Source organism: Ranitomeya variabilis, chromosome 4 (genome assembly GCF_051348905.1).
Source record: "Ranitomeya variabilis isolate aRanVar5 chromosome 4, aRanVar5.hap1, whole genome shotgun sequence".
NCBI classification, from domain to species: domain Eukaryota; kingdom Metazoa; phylum Chordata; class Amphibia; order Anura; family Dendrobatidae; genus Ranitomeya; species Ranitomeya variabilis.
Window position 1 is genome coordinate 76806074 of NC_135235.1, and position 15396 is coordinate 76821469.

The window sequence follows — 15396 nt, forward strand, 5'->3', positions numbered from 1 at the left end:
TGTAAATGAATATGTATCAATGCTGCGTTGTCCGTAGTGTTTGCAGCATTATCCGTAGTAGTCGCAGCATTCCTGCCCAGCAGACTTGCTGAAGCACTAAATGGAAATAAAATGGGGAATAAAAATCCTGGTGACATGTCCTCTTATTTTTTGGAAAAAGGAACCTCTGTGTAAAATATGCGTAAGAAGTTCTGCAGTAAGTACACCACACTGTTTTTGCTTTTATTCAATAGTTACATGTGCTTATTTTTTGTTTTTTTCCCCCCACTTTTTAGGAAACAAGAATCCGCGCTGTGGAGAAAGATTCCAAGAAAAGAACCAACAGTTTTACTATCATCAACTTGGTGTCCGGAGAAGCGGTAACAAAAATATTTTCTACTGACAGCAAAGAAGAACTTCAGAAATGGATGGAAGCCTTCTGGCAGCATTTTTACAACCTCAGTGAGTGCAGACCTCTACTAGTATTTAGTACTAAGAGTGTAGCGGCTTACTTGTGATTAATCCCGCCGCTCATGAATATGGTGTACATGGTCTCCATTATGGTGGGATATTGGCCATTCACCGGCCAAGTCTTCTCTTCTTCTAGACTGGAAAGAACTACATGTGCCGTTCGATGATTTGGTGTTTTTTTTTTTCTTGTATTTTTGTTTTTTTTCCACACACTGCCTCCATACAGGTCTCCTCCAGATCTTTCAGGTTTCGGAGCTGTCACTGGGCAACATTGAGTTTCCGCTCCCTCCAAAGATTTCCTATTGGGTTCAGGTCTGGAGACTGGGTAGGCCACTCCAGGACCGTGAAATGTATCTTATGAAGACAATCCTTAGTTATGCTAGCAGTGTGTTTCGGGCCTGGACGTGCGCTTGCGTGAGCAGGGGGACCTTGTGTGCCCTGCAAGATTTTAATCCATGACGGTGTGGTGTGTTACTGTTTGAGACGGTGGTCCCATCTATCTTCAGGACATTGACGAGGTCCTCCTGTGTAGTTCTGGGCCGCTTCCTGACCTTTCTCAGAATCATCATGACCCCACAAGGTGAGAGCTTGCATGGATCCCCAGACCAAGGAAGATACAGTCATCTTGTGTTTCCTCCATTTTCTAATAATTGTGCCAACAGTTGTTGCCTTCTTAACAATCCGCTTGCCCATTGTTCTGTAGCCCATCCCAGCCTTGTGCAGGTCTACAATTTTGTTCCTTCTGTCCTTAAACAGCTCTTTGGTCTTGGCCATGGTGGAGAGGTTGGAGTGTGATTGAGCGTGTGTGGACAGGTGTCATTTATACAGGTAATGAGTTCAAGCAGGTACAGTTAATACAGGTAATGAGTGCAGAGTAGGAGGGCTTCTTACAGAAAAACTAACTGGTCTGTGAGAGACACAATTCTTGCTGGTTGGTGGGTGATCAAATACTTATTTCATGCAATAAAATGCAATTTAACTATGTAAAAATCATACAATGCGATTTTCTGGATTTTATTTTTAGATTCTGTCTCTCACAGTTGAAGTGTAGCTATGATAAAAAATTACAGACCTCTCCATTCATTGTAGGTGGGAAAATTTGCAAAATTGAGAGAGTATCAAATACCGTATTTTTCATATTATAAGACGCACTTTTTTCCGCCAGATTTGGGGGGAAAATGGGGCTCCGTCTTATAATTCGAATATACTTTACTGGGGGCAGGAGTGGGGCGAAGCTGCTGGCCTCAGGCTGGGAAAAGAGGGTGTTTGGAGGTGCAACGGTGTGGGGGCTTCAGGCTTTCACAAAATGTCAGCGGAGCCCCCACACTTCCATGGTTTACATTGCAGTGGACTCTGGGAAAATGGCCGCCGGCGACGGCGTATATTCAGATGGAGATCTCTGCACCAAGATTTCAGGAGACGAGATCCCCGTGCTGAGATCTTAATCTGTGCTTGTGGGGCTGCCATTTTCCTGGAGTCCGCAGCAATGTAAACCATGGAAGTGCAGGAGCTCCGAACTTTCACAAAATGCCGACAGAGCAACCGCACCTCTGAACACCCCTTCCTCCCAGCCCTGGGGTGTGCAGCATCGCCCCACTTCTACGTCTGCCAGCAGTGACCCTGGGATCCCGCTCTCCCACTGTAAACATTAAGACGCACTTTACCAGAATGGAGTTTTTAAAAATATTTTCATCCAGCACAAAAGAAAGCTGTGGTGATCTTTGCAAGGTTTGTAGCAGCAGCTCCTCAGATGTGCATCGGTGTGAGCTTTCCCAATACTTAGGTCAATCTATGATATTTAGATTTTTATCAGCAAAGTCATTGCAGCATCAAGTACACTGCCTATAGGGTAGCGGCTCCTTACGTTAGCGCGTCGTTGAACCACACATCCCAGCGTTCCTTTATCAGCATGGAGGACCTAGACCCCTCATGGGTGTCCTCTCTGTATGCTCTTCTGTGTGCTACATGTAAAATATATATTTTTATCTTGTAGGATATAAAGAGGCATTTTGCCATGCTTAGTTGGGTGGTTGTTGGCGCGAAGACTGCAGTCTACCTTTTAAGCCATTCCGTAAACATTGGTTTTCTGTAGGCCTGAATGGTCGGCATTGTGCCCGCGCTTCCTGTAGTATTCATACTTTAATATCAGTAGGATAAATCTACTCTGCCTTATTTTTGTTACATTTTTTCAATACTTTTTCCTCTAAAAACATTATTTTTTAATTGCTAAGTAGAAGTGGAAGCCTCGGTGCTAGTGTGCACGGCGGAGCAGACCCGCAGGCTTCGGTTACTGAAGGAAGCGATTTGTGTTCTCATTACTAAAGTGGGAAATAAGAACGTCTTTCAGTGCAGGCCATTATTAAAACCCTTCTATTTATTCATATGAGCCATCTACAAGGGTCGTAGTGGAATTTGCAGAATGCCTTTGGTGTTCCGTTCATGTAATGTCTCTTGGGTCCAACTATGTCTTCCCAACTAATATTTAAAGGGGAGGGCCCGTATAAAATAAAAAATCAAACGATTTTTGTTTTCTCCATTGAGGGATTTTTTTTCAGATGGCGGTGTTTTTTTGTTTGTTTTTTTAGAGAGAAAGGTACAATTTTTACTCGTATTATATTTTAATATATTATATTATATTTGAATATAATTTTAAAAAATCTTTCACCTCTTTTTCAGATCTGATCTGTGTTGTTGTCCTTCTGTTACACATGCGGGGATGACCAGTTTGTTAGACAGTCCCTGCATGTATTGCAGCCGTCAAACCGCCACGAGACCTGCAGCAGCGGAAGGCTCAAACATATTATTCGAGCACGCCGATTACACTGTTAGCACCTGAGCATGCTCAGATAACACCCTATCTCAGCACGTTTGCTCATCACTAGGAATAACAGAGTAGAGACACTCGTTAATGATATCTCATTGGGAAATCAAGCGTTTACTGCTGCGGACATTGTTGCTGAGCTGTTGACTGTGCGCTCAGTGCAATCCTCTACGAGGGCAGTACAGCCTGCATCATACATACCAGGTGACTGATCATGGCAGATATATTGTATGGATATTGTCAGGACCTCTATTTGGGGCTCTTTTTTGATTTAGTCTCATGACATTTATTTTAAAGCCTTCATATAACATCCCCTTTTTTAATCCTCCTCTCCATCTCCTCCTCCTCTTCCTCCTCCCTTGTTCCAATGTCTCCTGCGAGTGCAATTATCACCAGCCACATTCATATTCGATTTCCCTAAAGCATCCGTCTAATTAAACATTTTCTCCTGGAACAGACAATGAAATATTGTCTGTTTTTCTTTTATATTTAATTACAGTGTTTTTGTCTTTTCAACAAAAAAAAAAAGAAAACCATAACATTTTCCTCCTGCATTAATTTTGCAAAAGGTAAGAAATATAACAAAAATCATCTCCTTAAAAAAAAAATTAACTCATTAATTCCCATCAAGTGCCTGTGCATCATTTTACAATCTTTTATGATGAGTTGTGCGTTTTGTATTTAATTAAAGACTGAAATCCAATGCTGTCATCACTCTTACCAAGTCCAGAAATTACACTGGCCACGTTCATCTAAAAAGGCTTTTTTTTTTTTTTTTGTCTTGGAAGAATACAGATTTTCCCTAAAGGGAGTCTGTTGCCCTCAAAACCTATCGTAACTTAAACTTTTTTTAAAAAATTTCCTACAGCCCCTCTGTACATCCATAGTCACAGAGCTGAATAGCATGACCTATTCTTATCAGCTAAAACTACAACAGCACACTGCTTCTTTTCAGTGCTGCAGGCCCCTTCTCTGCTCAGTGCCGCAGGCCTATCATTCTTACAAACACGGAGATGTCAGGACACAACCCAGGCAGATGAGCATAGACAATCCTTTGCTCACTGTGTATTATATTGAGGGTAACACACTTGGAGCGTCTTTTCTCTTTTTCTTTACCCTTTGTTCAGGGAAATTTTTGTGTTTTCCTCAGCGCAGCCATATAATGGCTTTTATATTTTTCTTTATTTGTGGGATGAGTTGTAGTTTTAAGTGACACCATACATTTTTCTATATAATGTACTGTAAAGCAGGGGAAAAAAAATGCCAAGTGGGATGAAATGGTGAAAAAAGAAAAATGCGTTATGAGTGTATTGCATTATGGTAAGTTCTAATACCTATAGTGCTGGCAGATTGCTGACTAGTGTGTCACCCGCCTGGGCTTATGGGGTACTCTGTACGGGGTCCGGTCGCTGTTAAAGGGGATGTCACGGTGGCTGCGACCCGGTCCATGGCCCTGGGCGTCCAATCAGAGGGGGAAAGGTCCATTAAGGGGAATTGTGAATAAAGTCTATTGGGGTGATGGTATGGCGGCTAGATGGTGACGCTTCCCACAGGTGAAGCGTGGTCCCCAGGGCTCCCAAGGTGTGTGCATGGATGGTGTATGCCGACAAATAAGTGGAGGACACAAGTTGTAAAGTCTTTACCTGGTTTACTGGTGGTAGAAGTCCATAATCCAGGGTACCAGGCACAGGTGGTGATGTGGTCCGGCCGACTTGGAGGCAAAGGTGACCCCTCTCCCAGGTGAGGTCCGTAAGCCTTTCCTACTTGCGCTAAGATGGTGAGGCCCCTGCTGCTTGTAGCTTACTGGCAAGGTATCTTCTCTCTCCTGTCCTGGAACAGCTGCCTGCACGGTAGGCAGTTTGAGCCTTTTTATAGGGTCTCTACCACGACCCGGGCTCTTAGAGTACTGCTGTAGCTCAGGCTTGGTGCGGGCAGTTAACGTGTAGTTTAGTGCCCTCTGGTTCTGCTATGTGTCTTAGAGTACCACAAAAGCCTCGGGCTCCCGGTACCCGGTTTCTGCTCTTCGGCTCTGAGGGTGCCCGGTCACAGTTCCCCTCTGAGCCCTGTGCCACTCCTGTGCTCCTGTCCTCAATGCTCCATTGCATACAACAACCCTTCAGGTTATCTTCCTTCCCAGGAGCCGCAGCTCAATCCTGGCTGCACGGCTCCGCTCTCCGCCTCAGACTTCCTTCTGTCTCAGTGTCTCTCTGACTGCTGTCCTTGGTGTCCCTGGACCAACTAACTAACTCCTCCTCCAGACCAGTATCCTTAAAGCTGGGGAAGCTCCCCTGAATCTGGGTCCTGAGCTCCCCCTCCTGGCCTGGATTCAGAATGTTACATGTGTCTGCTTACCTGGTAAAGAGAATCCTCCTTGCCTCCACGCATGATATCACCCTCCCTGAAAGGAAGGTAACATCACTGTAACAACCGGTTACCTGGGGTGTTACAAAAAAGCAGCTTAAAAGTTACAGATCATGAAAATATGGACCGTTTTTGAATATATTAAACTGGCATATGTACCGAATGTTTTAATTTGTGGGGATGTGAGCAGCAGGAACATGCTTTTCTACTCTTAGAAGGGGCAGGAGCACTTTAGGATGACAGTTGTGTATTAGGGAACCACTATATAGAGATTGACAGTTTATTGCAAACACAAGATCATATTATTCACCCTGTCCTGTGGCTGCCACCATTCTGTGATAGTAAGAGAAAACATGCTTGTCATTTGCTTACCTATTGATTGCTGTCCTTAAGACAGAAACTTCCGAAAACCTTTTGCCTCTCAGATGATTGTTAGATTTCAAAACTGATTATAAGAGGAGTCGATGCAAATATTTAATTTATTCAGCACAGAAATTGCCTCCAAGGTCACGGAGATCTCATGCGATTAGCATTCTGTTCGTTGTGCCGCTACATAATCATAATTAGCCATACACTGAATTGCAGGGGGATTGATGTTCTAGGGGTCCTCGTCCAGCCGTGCCGCTATAGCCAAGGTTAATTGGACCCTTTTAATAACATTTTATGAATTTTTCCTCAAGCCCTCCATCCAAATGTAAAACAGAAAAAACTAGACGGCTCGGTTACATAAAAGAAACAAAACTATTGATTTATTCTCCGGGTTCCAGCCGCGGAGTTTAACAATGGCTCGGGTTAGGAAAATAATGGCGCGGTGTTAATGAGCCGAGTTGTTGCCCTGTTATCAGCAGCTGACGGCGCCGTACGAGTCCGTCTGGAACAGCTGTTCAACAAGTTCCTGACATACGGTGACAGCTGCTCACAGATCGGATCACTCACCAAACAAACATTAATGCTCAATCCTGTAATGACTTAACACTTCGGGTCTGGTAATCTGCACTGGGATGATGAGATGAGACTTACCGGGCAGTGTATGGTGGAGGACCAGGCACAAGGTGAGATGTGGACGCAAATGCTCCGGCGTCTGCTGCTTGTAACATCTAGAGCAAGTACGTCTGAAGGACCCAACTAGACTTGGCTTTAATTATGATTTATGTTTTTGCCCTGCGGATTTATCAAAATCAGTGCGGAAAAATCCGCAGATCAGTCCGCAGCGTGTGCACATAGCCTAGCTGTTTAAGATGCGACCCATAAGAAAGGAAAGAATGTATTTTATGTGCAACTGAAAATTGCTCTCTGCTGCCCCTCTCAGGTCAGTGGAAGCATTGTGCAGAAGAACTCATGAGAATAGAGATTACGTCACCACGGAAACCACCATTGTTTCTAACAAAAGAGGCGACGTCCGTGTACCATGATATGAGTAAGTGGAAGTTGTTAATGTGGAAAGTTAAAAATAAAATAAAACACAGCGCTGGATTTTTTGTTTACACTTTTTCATTTTATAATATATGTGTGCAATTTACGAAACTTAATTTCGAAGGATTTTTTTTTTTTTAAATTTTTTTTTTTGTTAAATTACCAATCATAAATATATCAGAATTTTACCTGTTATGTACTGTATGTGGGAGGAGGGGTTGAGGTATTTACCCCCCAAAAAAATTAGCGCTTTTGCATCCCTGCAAACAAGGATTATAGTTACTCTGCAATAATAAGGCTACAGATCAAACTATGGCGTAGTCTCAAAGTATAATCTTTGTCCAAAAGATGAGCTCAGTTGGAGACTGGTGCAGCCACAATTTACTCTGAGGATAGCCGAGTTTCCGATCTTTTCACTGGGTAACAGGCCATGTACACAATGGAAGTTAGGCTACTTTCACACTAGCGTCGTTCGACGCACGTCGCAATGCGTCGTTATGTAGAAAAAACGCATCCTGCAAAGTTGCCTGCAGGATGTGTTTTTTCTCCATAGACTTGCATTAGCGACACATTGCGACGGAGTGCCACACGTCGCAACTGTCGTGCAACAGTTGTGTCATGTTTTGGTGGACCATCGGCACAAAAAAAAGTTACACGTAACGTTTTTCTGTGCGTCGTGTCCGCCATTTCCGACCGCGCATGCGCTGCCGAAACTCCGCCCCCTCCTCCCCGGACCTTACAATGGGGCAGCGGGAGCATCATAAGACTGCCTCCTCTGCCCACGTTGTGATAAATTAACACACTGTACGTCGGGCCGACGGTTTGCGACGGCCTGTACCGACGGACTAGTGTGAAAGTAGCCTAATAGGCACAGGTTTCAGAACTACCATTTTATTTTTCAGTATTTTGTATGTGCAGCTCCACACAGTGTGTGTTGTGGCCACTGCAGGGTACTGCACAGCTCACATTCAAGCAGCAGATGATCTATGGGGGTGCGAGGTGTTGGACCCCCACCGATCTTCTGTTTATGTAGTATCCTATGTAGAGGTCATCCATATGGTGTGACCAGAAAACACCCTTAACAACCTCTATCCTTGCCATAGTTCATCATTTTAAGAGTGAAGATTATCTCCTGGGAACCCACCAGTCCTCAGACCCTTGTTACCTGTGCACGGCGATTTTACACGTGAGCAATTTGTCTGGCACCGCAGTAATAGCATGCATCGTGTATGTCGCAGTGTGTGGATAACCATCTTCTGCTAATTGACAGAGGTCAAACCCCCTACGGTTCATACTTTATATTAAGAACTGGAAAACTTTGTAAACACTTTTATTAGCTAATCACTTGAAAACTTGAAAGTGAACTTGAACTTTCCACATCCTTTTATAAGAATATATATATCAGAAATTTTGTAATCCTTATATTTCTAAACACACTTTTTCGGTGATTTCTTTGTATCTCCGTTAATACTGCACCCACACACACACAAATGATACACCATTTGAAAGGTAAACCTGCCCCCTGCAGCAAGAATATAGCCAAACAAACCACACATCCACGACGTGATCACAAAATACAGTTTATACCTTCATGACCTTGGGATTTTCCGTTTTTCCATGTTCGTTTTTCGCTCCCCTCCTTCCCAGAGCCATAACTTTTTTTACTTTTCTGTCAATAAGGCCGTGTGAGGGCTTATTTTTTGCGGGACAAGTTGTACTTTTGAACGACATCATTGGTTTTATCATGTCATGTACTAGAAAATGGGAAAAAAATTCCAAGTGCGGTGAAATTGCAAAAAAAAGTGCAATCCCATGCGTGTTTTTTGTTTAGCTTTTTTGCTAGGTTCACTAAATGCTAAAACTGACCTGCCATTATGATTCTCCAGGTCATCAGGAGTTCATAGACACCTAACATGTCTAGGTTATTTTTTATCTAAGTGGTGAAAAAAAATTCCAAACTTTGCTAAAAAAAAATAAAAAATTGCGCCGTTTTCCAATACCCGTAGTGTCTCCATTTTTCATGATCTGGGATCGGGGGAGGGCTTATTTTTTGCTCACCAAGCTGACGTTTTCAGTGATACCATTTTGGTGCAGATACGTTCTTTTGATCGCCCGTTATTGCATTTTAATGCAGTGTCACGGCGACCATAAAAACTTAATTTTGGCATTTCTAATTATTTTCTCGCTACGCCGTTTAGCAATCAGGTTAATTTATTTTTTTTATTGATAGATCGGGTGATTCTGAACACGGCGATACCAAATATCTGTATATTTTATTTTATTTTTATTGTTTTATTTTGAAAGGGGGGTGATTTAAACTTTTTATATTTTTTTTATTTATTTCATATTTTTTTAAACTTTTTTTTTTTTTTTAACTTTTGCCATGCTTCAATAGCCTCCATGGGAGGCTAGAAGCTGGCATAGCCTGATCGGCTCTGCTACATAGCAGCGATCATCAGATCGCTCCTATGTAGCTTAATTACAGGCTTGCTATGAACGCCGACCACAGGGTGGCGCTCACAGCAAGCCGGGATCAGTAACCATAGAGGTCTCAAGGAGACCTCTGGTTACTATGCCGACGCATCGCTGACCCCCGCTCAGGTGACGGGGGTCGTCGATGAGTGCATTTCCGGCCGCGCGGCCGGAAGTGCTAGTTAAACGCCGCTGTCAGCGTTTGACAGTGGCATTTAACTAGTTAATAGCGGCGGGTGGATCGCGATTCCACTCGCCACTATTGCGCGCACATGTCAGCTGTTCAAAACAGCTGACATATCGCTGCTTTGATGCGGGCTCACCGCCGGAGCCCACATCAAAGCAGGGGATCTGACCCCGGACGTACTATCCCGTCCGAGGTCAGAAAGGGGTTAAACATTGATTTTCATAAACCTGCAGTAAGGAAAAATGACCTGCAGGTGGCACCACACTACCACAAAGCTGCTTACAGACATCACAAACAAATCCTAACATTTGCCTTGGGGGCTTTCCAGCTTGCCGAACTCCTTGCCCAGCCGATTTCAGACACATTGGAGGATTGCACACTTCACTGCAGGTGAGTCACATATGCAAACACATTTGTAAACATACACTGCTTTTTCAGTGATTACTTTCCCCCACACACAAATAATACACCATTTGAAAGGTAAACTTGCCCCCTTCACAAAGAAAAGACACAAACAAACCACTCATTCATGATTTGATCAATAAATACAGTTTAACATTCATTTTCAGAAACCTGCAGAAAAAACAATAACCTGCAGGTGGCACCACAACCTCAAGACATTTTTTTAGCCTCTATTTATCAAACCAATTTATTGTATTACCAATCTACATATATAAATACCTCTCTGTGATCATCATCTCATTAAATACATTCACATTTTTCCAGCTTGATTTTCCTGAAATTGCCTGTGCCCCCATCAACCAATGTGCTAAAATTTTTTCACGGGCCAACTAGTATATCTTATTAAAGAATTCTGGTTCTTTCTCCACTTGGGAGCCACTTCTGCCCTTACTGTGTCTACTGAACTTATGCTCTCTGGAAGAACCATCTCAATGAAGGATAAGGAGGAGTGATGAGCAGATTGAGAAAACAAGCTGAGATAGGCGCAGTTCTTTCTGAGCTTTCTAGCAAGTCTTTCACTTCACCACAGAGCTGGATTCACATCAATACCGCTCAGTATTATATAATTTCCTTCATGCTGATGCTGTTTCTTTCTGTGTGCTAACTAGGGAATGGAAAGCAGGAATACATCCCTCAGTGTTGTGATGTGTATAGGAAACCTCATAATATCTAGTCTCCTCCCACCGGCTCAGAGTCCATTGTAAATTGCAAGCTAGAACCCGCAGAGAGTAAATCATATAATGGCCAGAAATACTGTTATTCCTCCTGTACGCACACGGGACAGCTTATGCTGAAAAGTTACTAGAAAGTAGTATAATTACAATTTAGAGGTATAAATGATTAAAATTTATGTAAGTTAAACAAAAATAAAAACAAAAATTATATTAAAATAGGCAGCCTTGGATTTACCAATACTTTTAGTTAATGTCATCTTATTCTTCATTTTTCCGTTCCTCATTTTATTTACAATTTTTTAGGCATTGGTTCTCCCGTGAAGTTTGAAGGTTTAACAGATATTCTGCACAGGAAAATCGAAGAAACAGACGGGCAGTTTCTCATAGGTCAGGAAGAATCTGTTCTGCCTCCATGGTCTGCCTTATTTGATGGAAATCATCAACTCCATGTTGAAAAGAACGCCCTTTCTCCAACGTCAAAAAGTACCGAATCAATCCTTCTAGACGGCAAAGGGAAGAAAAGAAGAGCTCCTCCTCCACCTCCCAACAAAACTCCCTATGGCGCAGATCATAAAGTCCTAGACCCTACAGAAAAGGAGAATATCTGGCCACGGTCAAGCTTTTCTCGCAAGTCTCTTGATGCTAAATTGTCTTCTATCATGCAACAGTTCCAGAGGCCGATTGTCCCTCCGAGAAAGCCCATGTCCTCTGAGGGCAATGACCCGATCGAGAGGGAGGCCGAGGATCTTCCATCAAAACCAGTTCCTGCTCCGAGACAGAAGTCCTTAAAAGATAGACTGGTCCCTAAGTCGTGGCTACAGTCACAAGAATGAGTTCATTCTCTGTATGTGCATTAGAAGCTAGAAGTAAATCAGACAAATTAACTGTAATTTTGCTCTGAAAAACTTGTTGAAAATATGTTTTTTTTTCTCCCTCTGAGCAATTTGTTGCACGGCCTAATTGGCTTAGTATTTTAATCACAATCCTATCCTCGTGTTATTTGTTATGTGCTCAGATTATATAGAAGAATTTTTCGAATACCCTGAAAGAAAACCAGGCTCTTAATCTTCAAAGAAAGTTTTCCTTTTTTTTTTATATCATTATCCTCTGTCTCGCAGACTGTTCTGCTTCATAATTACACACAGGACACAAGTAAAATGTCAGTTTAGGTTGAATTGTACATATTTATTCCTTTCTTTCCTAGTTACTGTCCTGAGCCGAGATTTTGCTTTGATTAGTCAAAATAAGCGGGCCTATTACAATTCCGAATCATTAAATTTAAGGCAATAATAGAAAATTACTGAGTGCAAGTTATATAATGAGGCTGTGCTTGCTATGTAAACAACATACTGATTTTTAATAGTTATTTTCTATTTATGTTTTTAACATTTTTGGATTTTAAATGAAAAAAAAACTGACTTCTCACAATATGTTTGATAAAGGGAATCTGTCAGCAGCTTTTTGCTATGTAACCTGAAAACAGCGCAGTGTAGCAGCTGTGACACATTTCATGGATTTTTCCCTTTATTAGGCTATGTGCTGCTGTTCCTATACAATGAAGGTTTTATCACCAGGAGATTATCATATGGTCTGACCACACCCACTGCCCCTGGTGTGGACGGGGTTAGCTTTCTGAGTTCTTCTTCATTCTAAATCTAATCTCTGAGTTATAACTGCTGCATCCAGTAAGCGAAGTGATACATCGTTGGAATCAGGGTCTCTTTTCCTATATTATGCTGCTCTCAGATTAGGTAGCAAAAACCTGCTGGCAGATTCCATTTAACCCCTTCACCCCCGGAGCTTTTTCCGTTTTTCCGTTTTCGTTTTTCGCTCCCCTCCTTCCCAGAGCCATAACTTTTTTATTTTTCCGTCAATTTGGCCATGTGAGGGCTTATTTTTTGCGGGACGAGTTGTACTTTTGAACGACATCATTGGTTTTAGCATGTCGTGTACTAGAAAACGGGAAAAAAATTCCAAGTGCAGTGAAATTGCAAAAAAAGTGCAATCCCACACTTGTTTTTTGCTTGCCTATTTTGCTAGGTTCACTAAATGCTAAAACTGACCTGCCATTATGATTCTCCAGGTCACTACGAGTTCATAGACACCTAACATGACTAGGTTATTTTTCACCTAAGTGGTGAAAAAAAATTCCAAACTTTGCAAAAAACAAAACAAAACAAAATTGCGCCATTTTCCGATACTCGTAGCGTCTCCATTTTTCGTGATCTGGGGTCAGGTGAGGGCTTATTTTTTGCGTGCCGAGCTGGCGTTTTTAATGATAGCATTTTGGTGTAGATACGTTCTTTTGATCGCCCGTTATTGCATTTTAATGCAATGTCGTGGCGACCAAAAAAACGTAAATCTGGCGTTTCGAATTTTTTTCTCATTACGCCATTTAGCGATCAGGTTAATGCTTTTTTTTAATTGATAGATCGGGCGATTCTGAACGCGGCGATACCAAATATGTGTGGTTTTGTTTTTTTTTTTATTGATTTATTTTGATTGGGGCGAAAGGGGGGTGATTTAAACTTTTATGTTTTTTTTATTTTTTTCACATTTTTAAAAACTTTTTTTTTTTACTTTTGCCATGCTTCTATAGCCTCCATGGGAGGCTAGAAGCAGGCACAGCCCGATCGGCTCTGCTACATAACAGCGATCATCAGATCGCTGTTATGTAGCTAAAATGCAGGTGTGCTGTGAGCGCCGACCACAGGGGGGCGCTCACAGCCACCGGCAATCAGTAACCATAGAGGTCTCAAGGACCTCTATGGTTACAATGGAGGAGCATCGCCGACCCCCGATCATGTGACAGGGGTCGGCGATGCGCTCATATCCGGCCGCACGGCCGGATGCGGTAGTTAAATGCCGCTGTCTGCGTTTGACAGCGGCATTTAACTAGTTAATAGCGGCGGGTGATCGCGATTTCACCCGCCGCTATTGCGCGCACATGTCAGCTGTAAAAAACAGCTGACATGTCGCGACTTTGATGTGCGCTCACCGCCGGAGCGCACATCAAAGCGGGGGTCCCGACATGTGACGTACTATACCGTCACATGTCGGGAAGGGGTTAAGCTTGGCAATGCTTAATCAGTCATTTAAATTTTTATGTCATAAATCAATAGTACACCTGAAAATTAGCAACCGTGTAATATATCTTATCAGTGAAATCAATCTGCTTCTTTCTCCTCCTGGACTGATCATTCATTCCGAAGTTGTGGATAAAAGCTGTAAAATCCTTCTGTAATCACTTTTCCCATAACTGACATTGGAGATGACAGTTGTTGCATAAAAAATTCTATGACGAGATTCTAGAGGCTGCTGCGGACATTCCGCTGCGAGTTCTTAAACCGTTACAGTTCTCCATAGAATTCTATAAGCACCAACTGTCATCTGTCAGTAAAGGGAAAACGTATATACACGGAAGACAGATTCTACATCTGAGTTGAGAATTTCGAGAGCAAAATGATCAGTCCAAGAAGAGAAAGAAACAGATTTACATAAGCTATATTATACAGTTTCTTATTTTAAAGCTTATTAATTTATGGAAAAAAAATGTAACAAAATGTGCTCACTTTTAATTACCTCCCTTCGCAATATATATATATTTTTTTTAGGGGGGTCACCCAATGGTATGAGTTTATTTAATTTGTGTACTTTCCCGTTCTCGAATGTCACTTGAAAAAATGCAGGACTTAAAAGTCTTTATTGTCTTGAAAACTATATAAAAAAATTCTTTTTTTTTTTTTTTTTTTGTAACAATAATTTAATTTTTGGGGACCACATGTTTGACAATGGGTTGGCAAAAGCATTAGAGAAACATCTGCCCTCAGAACAAGCACCATGTTTATCCGTGTCTGGTGTTGCAGATGAAACAAATTCACTCACATCTGTTTCAATACACAACCGATGGCCTGACCTGGACAGCACTAAAGGCAATGCTTATTACATGTGATTGCAATTCATACATGTACAGTGGCATGCAAACGTTTGCGCACCCCCAGTCAAAATGACTGTTATTGCAAACAGTTATCGTATTTTGCGGAATATAAGACACACCCCAAATTTTGAGGAGAAAAGTAGGAAAAAAAACATTTATTATTAAAATGGTGGTGCCTCTTAGAATCCGTGCGTCTTATTGCTTACCTGGGAGTGGTGGCTGCGGTGGAGCGGGGTGCCAGGGTCGCTGCTGGAGGAGGCAAGAGCGGAGCATTGCTGCAGGCTGGGATTAGGGAGTGTTCGGTGGTGCGGGGGCTCTGCCGACATTTTGGGAAAGCCTAGAGCCCCCGCACTTACATGGTTTACTATGCGGTGGACTCCGGGAAAATGGCTGCCGGAGGCGGCGCATGCGCAGATGGAGATCTCGGCACCAAGATCTCGGGAGAGGAGATCTCAGTACGCTGCTTCCAAAATGCTATTATTCCTGATCGTGGGCACACATCCTTATAGAGCTGGGAAATTTGCACCATCTGGCCTTTCCTAACATTGATGGTGAACAAGGTCTGAACCCTTGGTCTAAGTTATCTTGAGCACACGTCTCCAAGGGTGCCCGAACTTTA

General features: G+C 42.5%; 1 protein-coding gene across 1 annotated transcript in view; it reads left to right on the forward strand.

Annotated features, from left to right (window-relative positions):
* RTKN2 (rhotekin 2) overlaps positions 1-12752 on the forward strand; it is a 54002-nt gene extending 41250 nt beyond the window's left edge. Inside the window, exons 10-12 of the mRNA XM_077258776.1 lie at positions 276-441; positions 6942-7049; positions 11144-12752. Of these exons, the coding sequence (XP_077114891.1) occupies positions 276-441; positions 6942-7049; positions 11144-11673 (804 nt within the window). The 3' untranslated portion in view covers positions 11674-12752. The remainder of the gene's footprint in view (positions 1-275; positions 442-6941; positions 7050-11143) is intronic.
* Positions 12753-15396: the final 2644 nt, after the last annotated feature.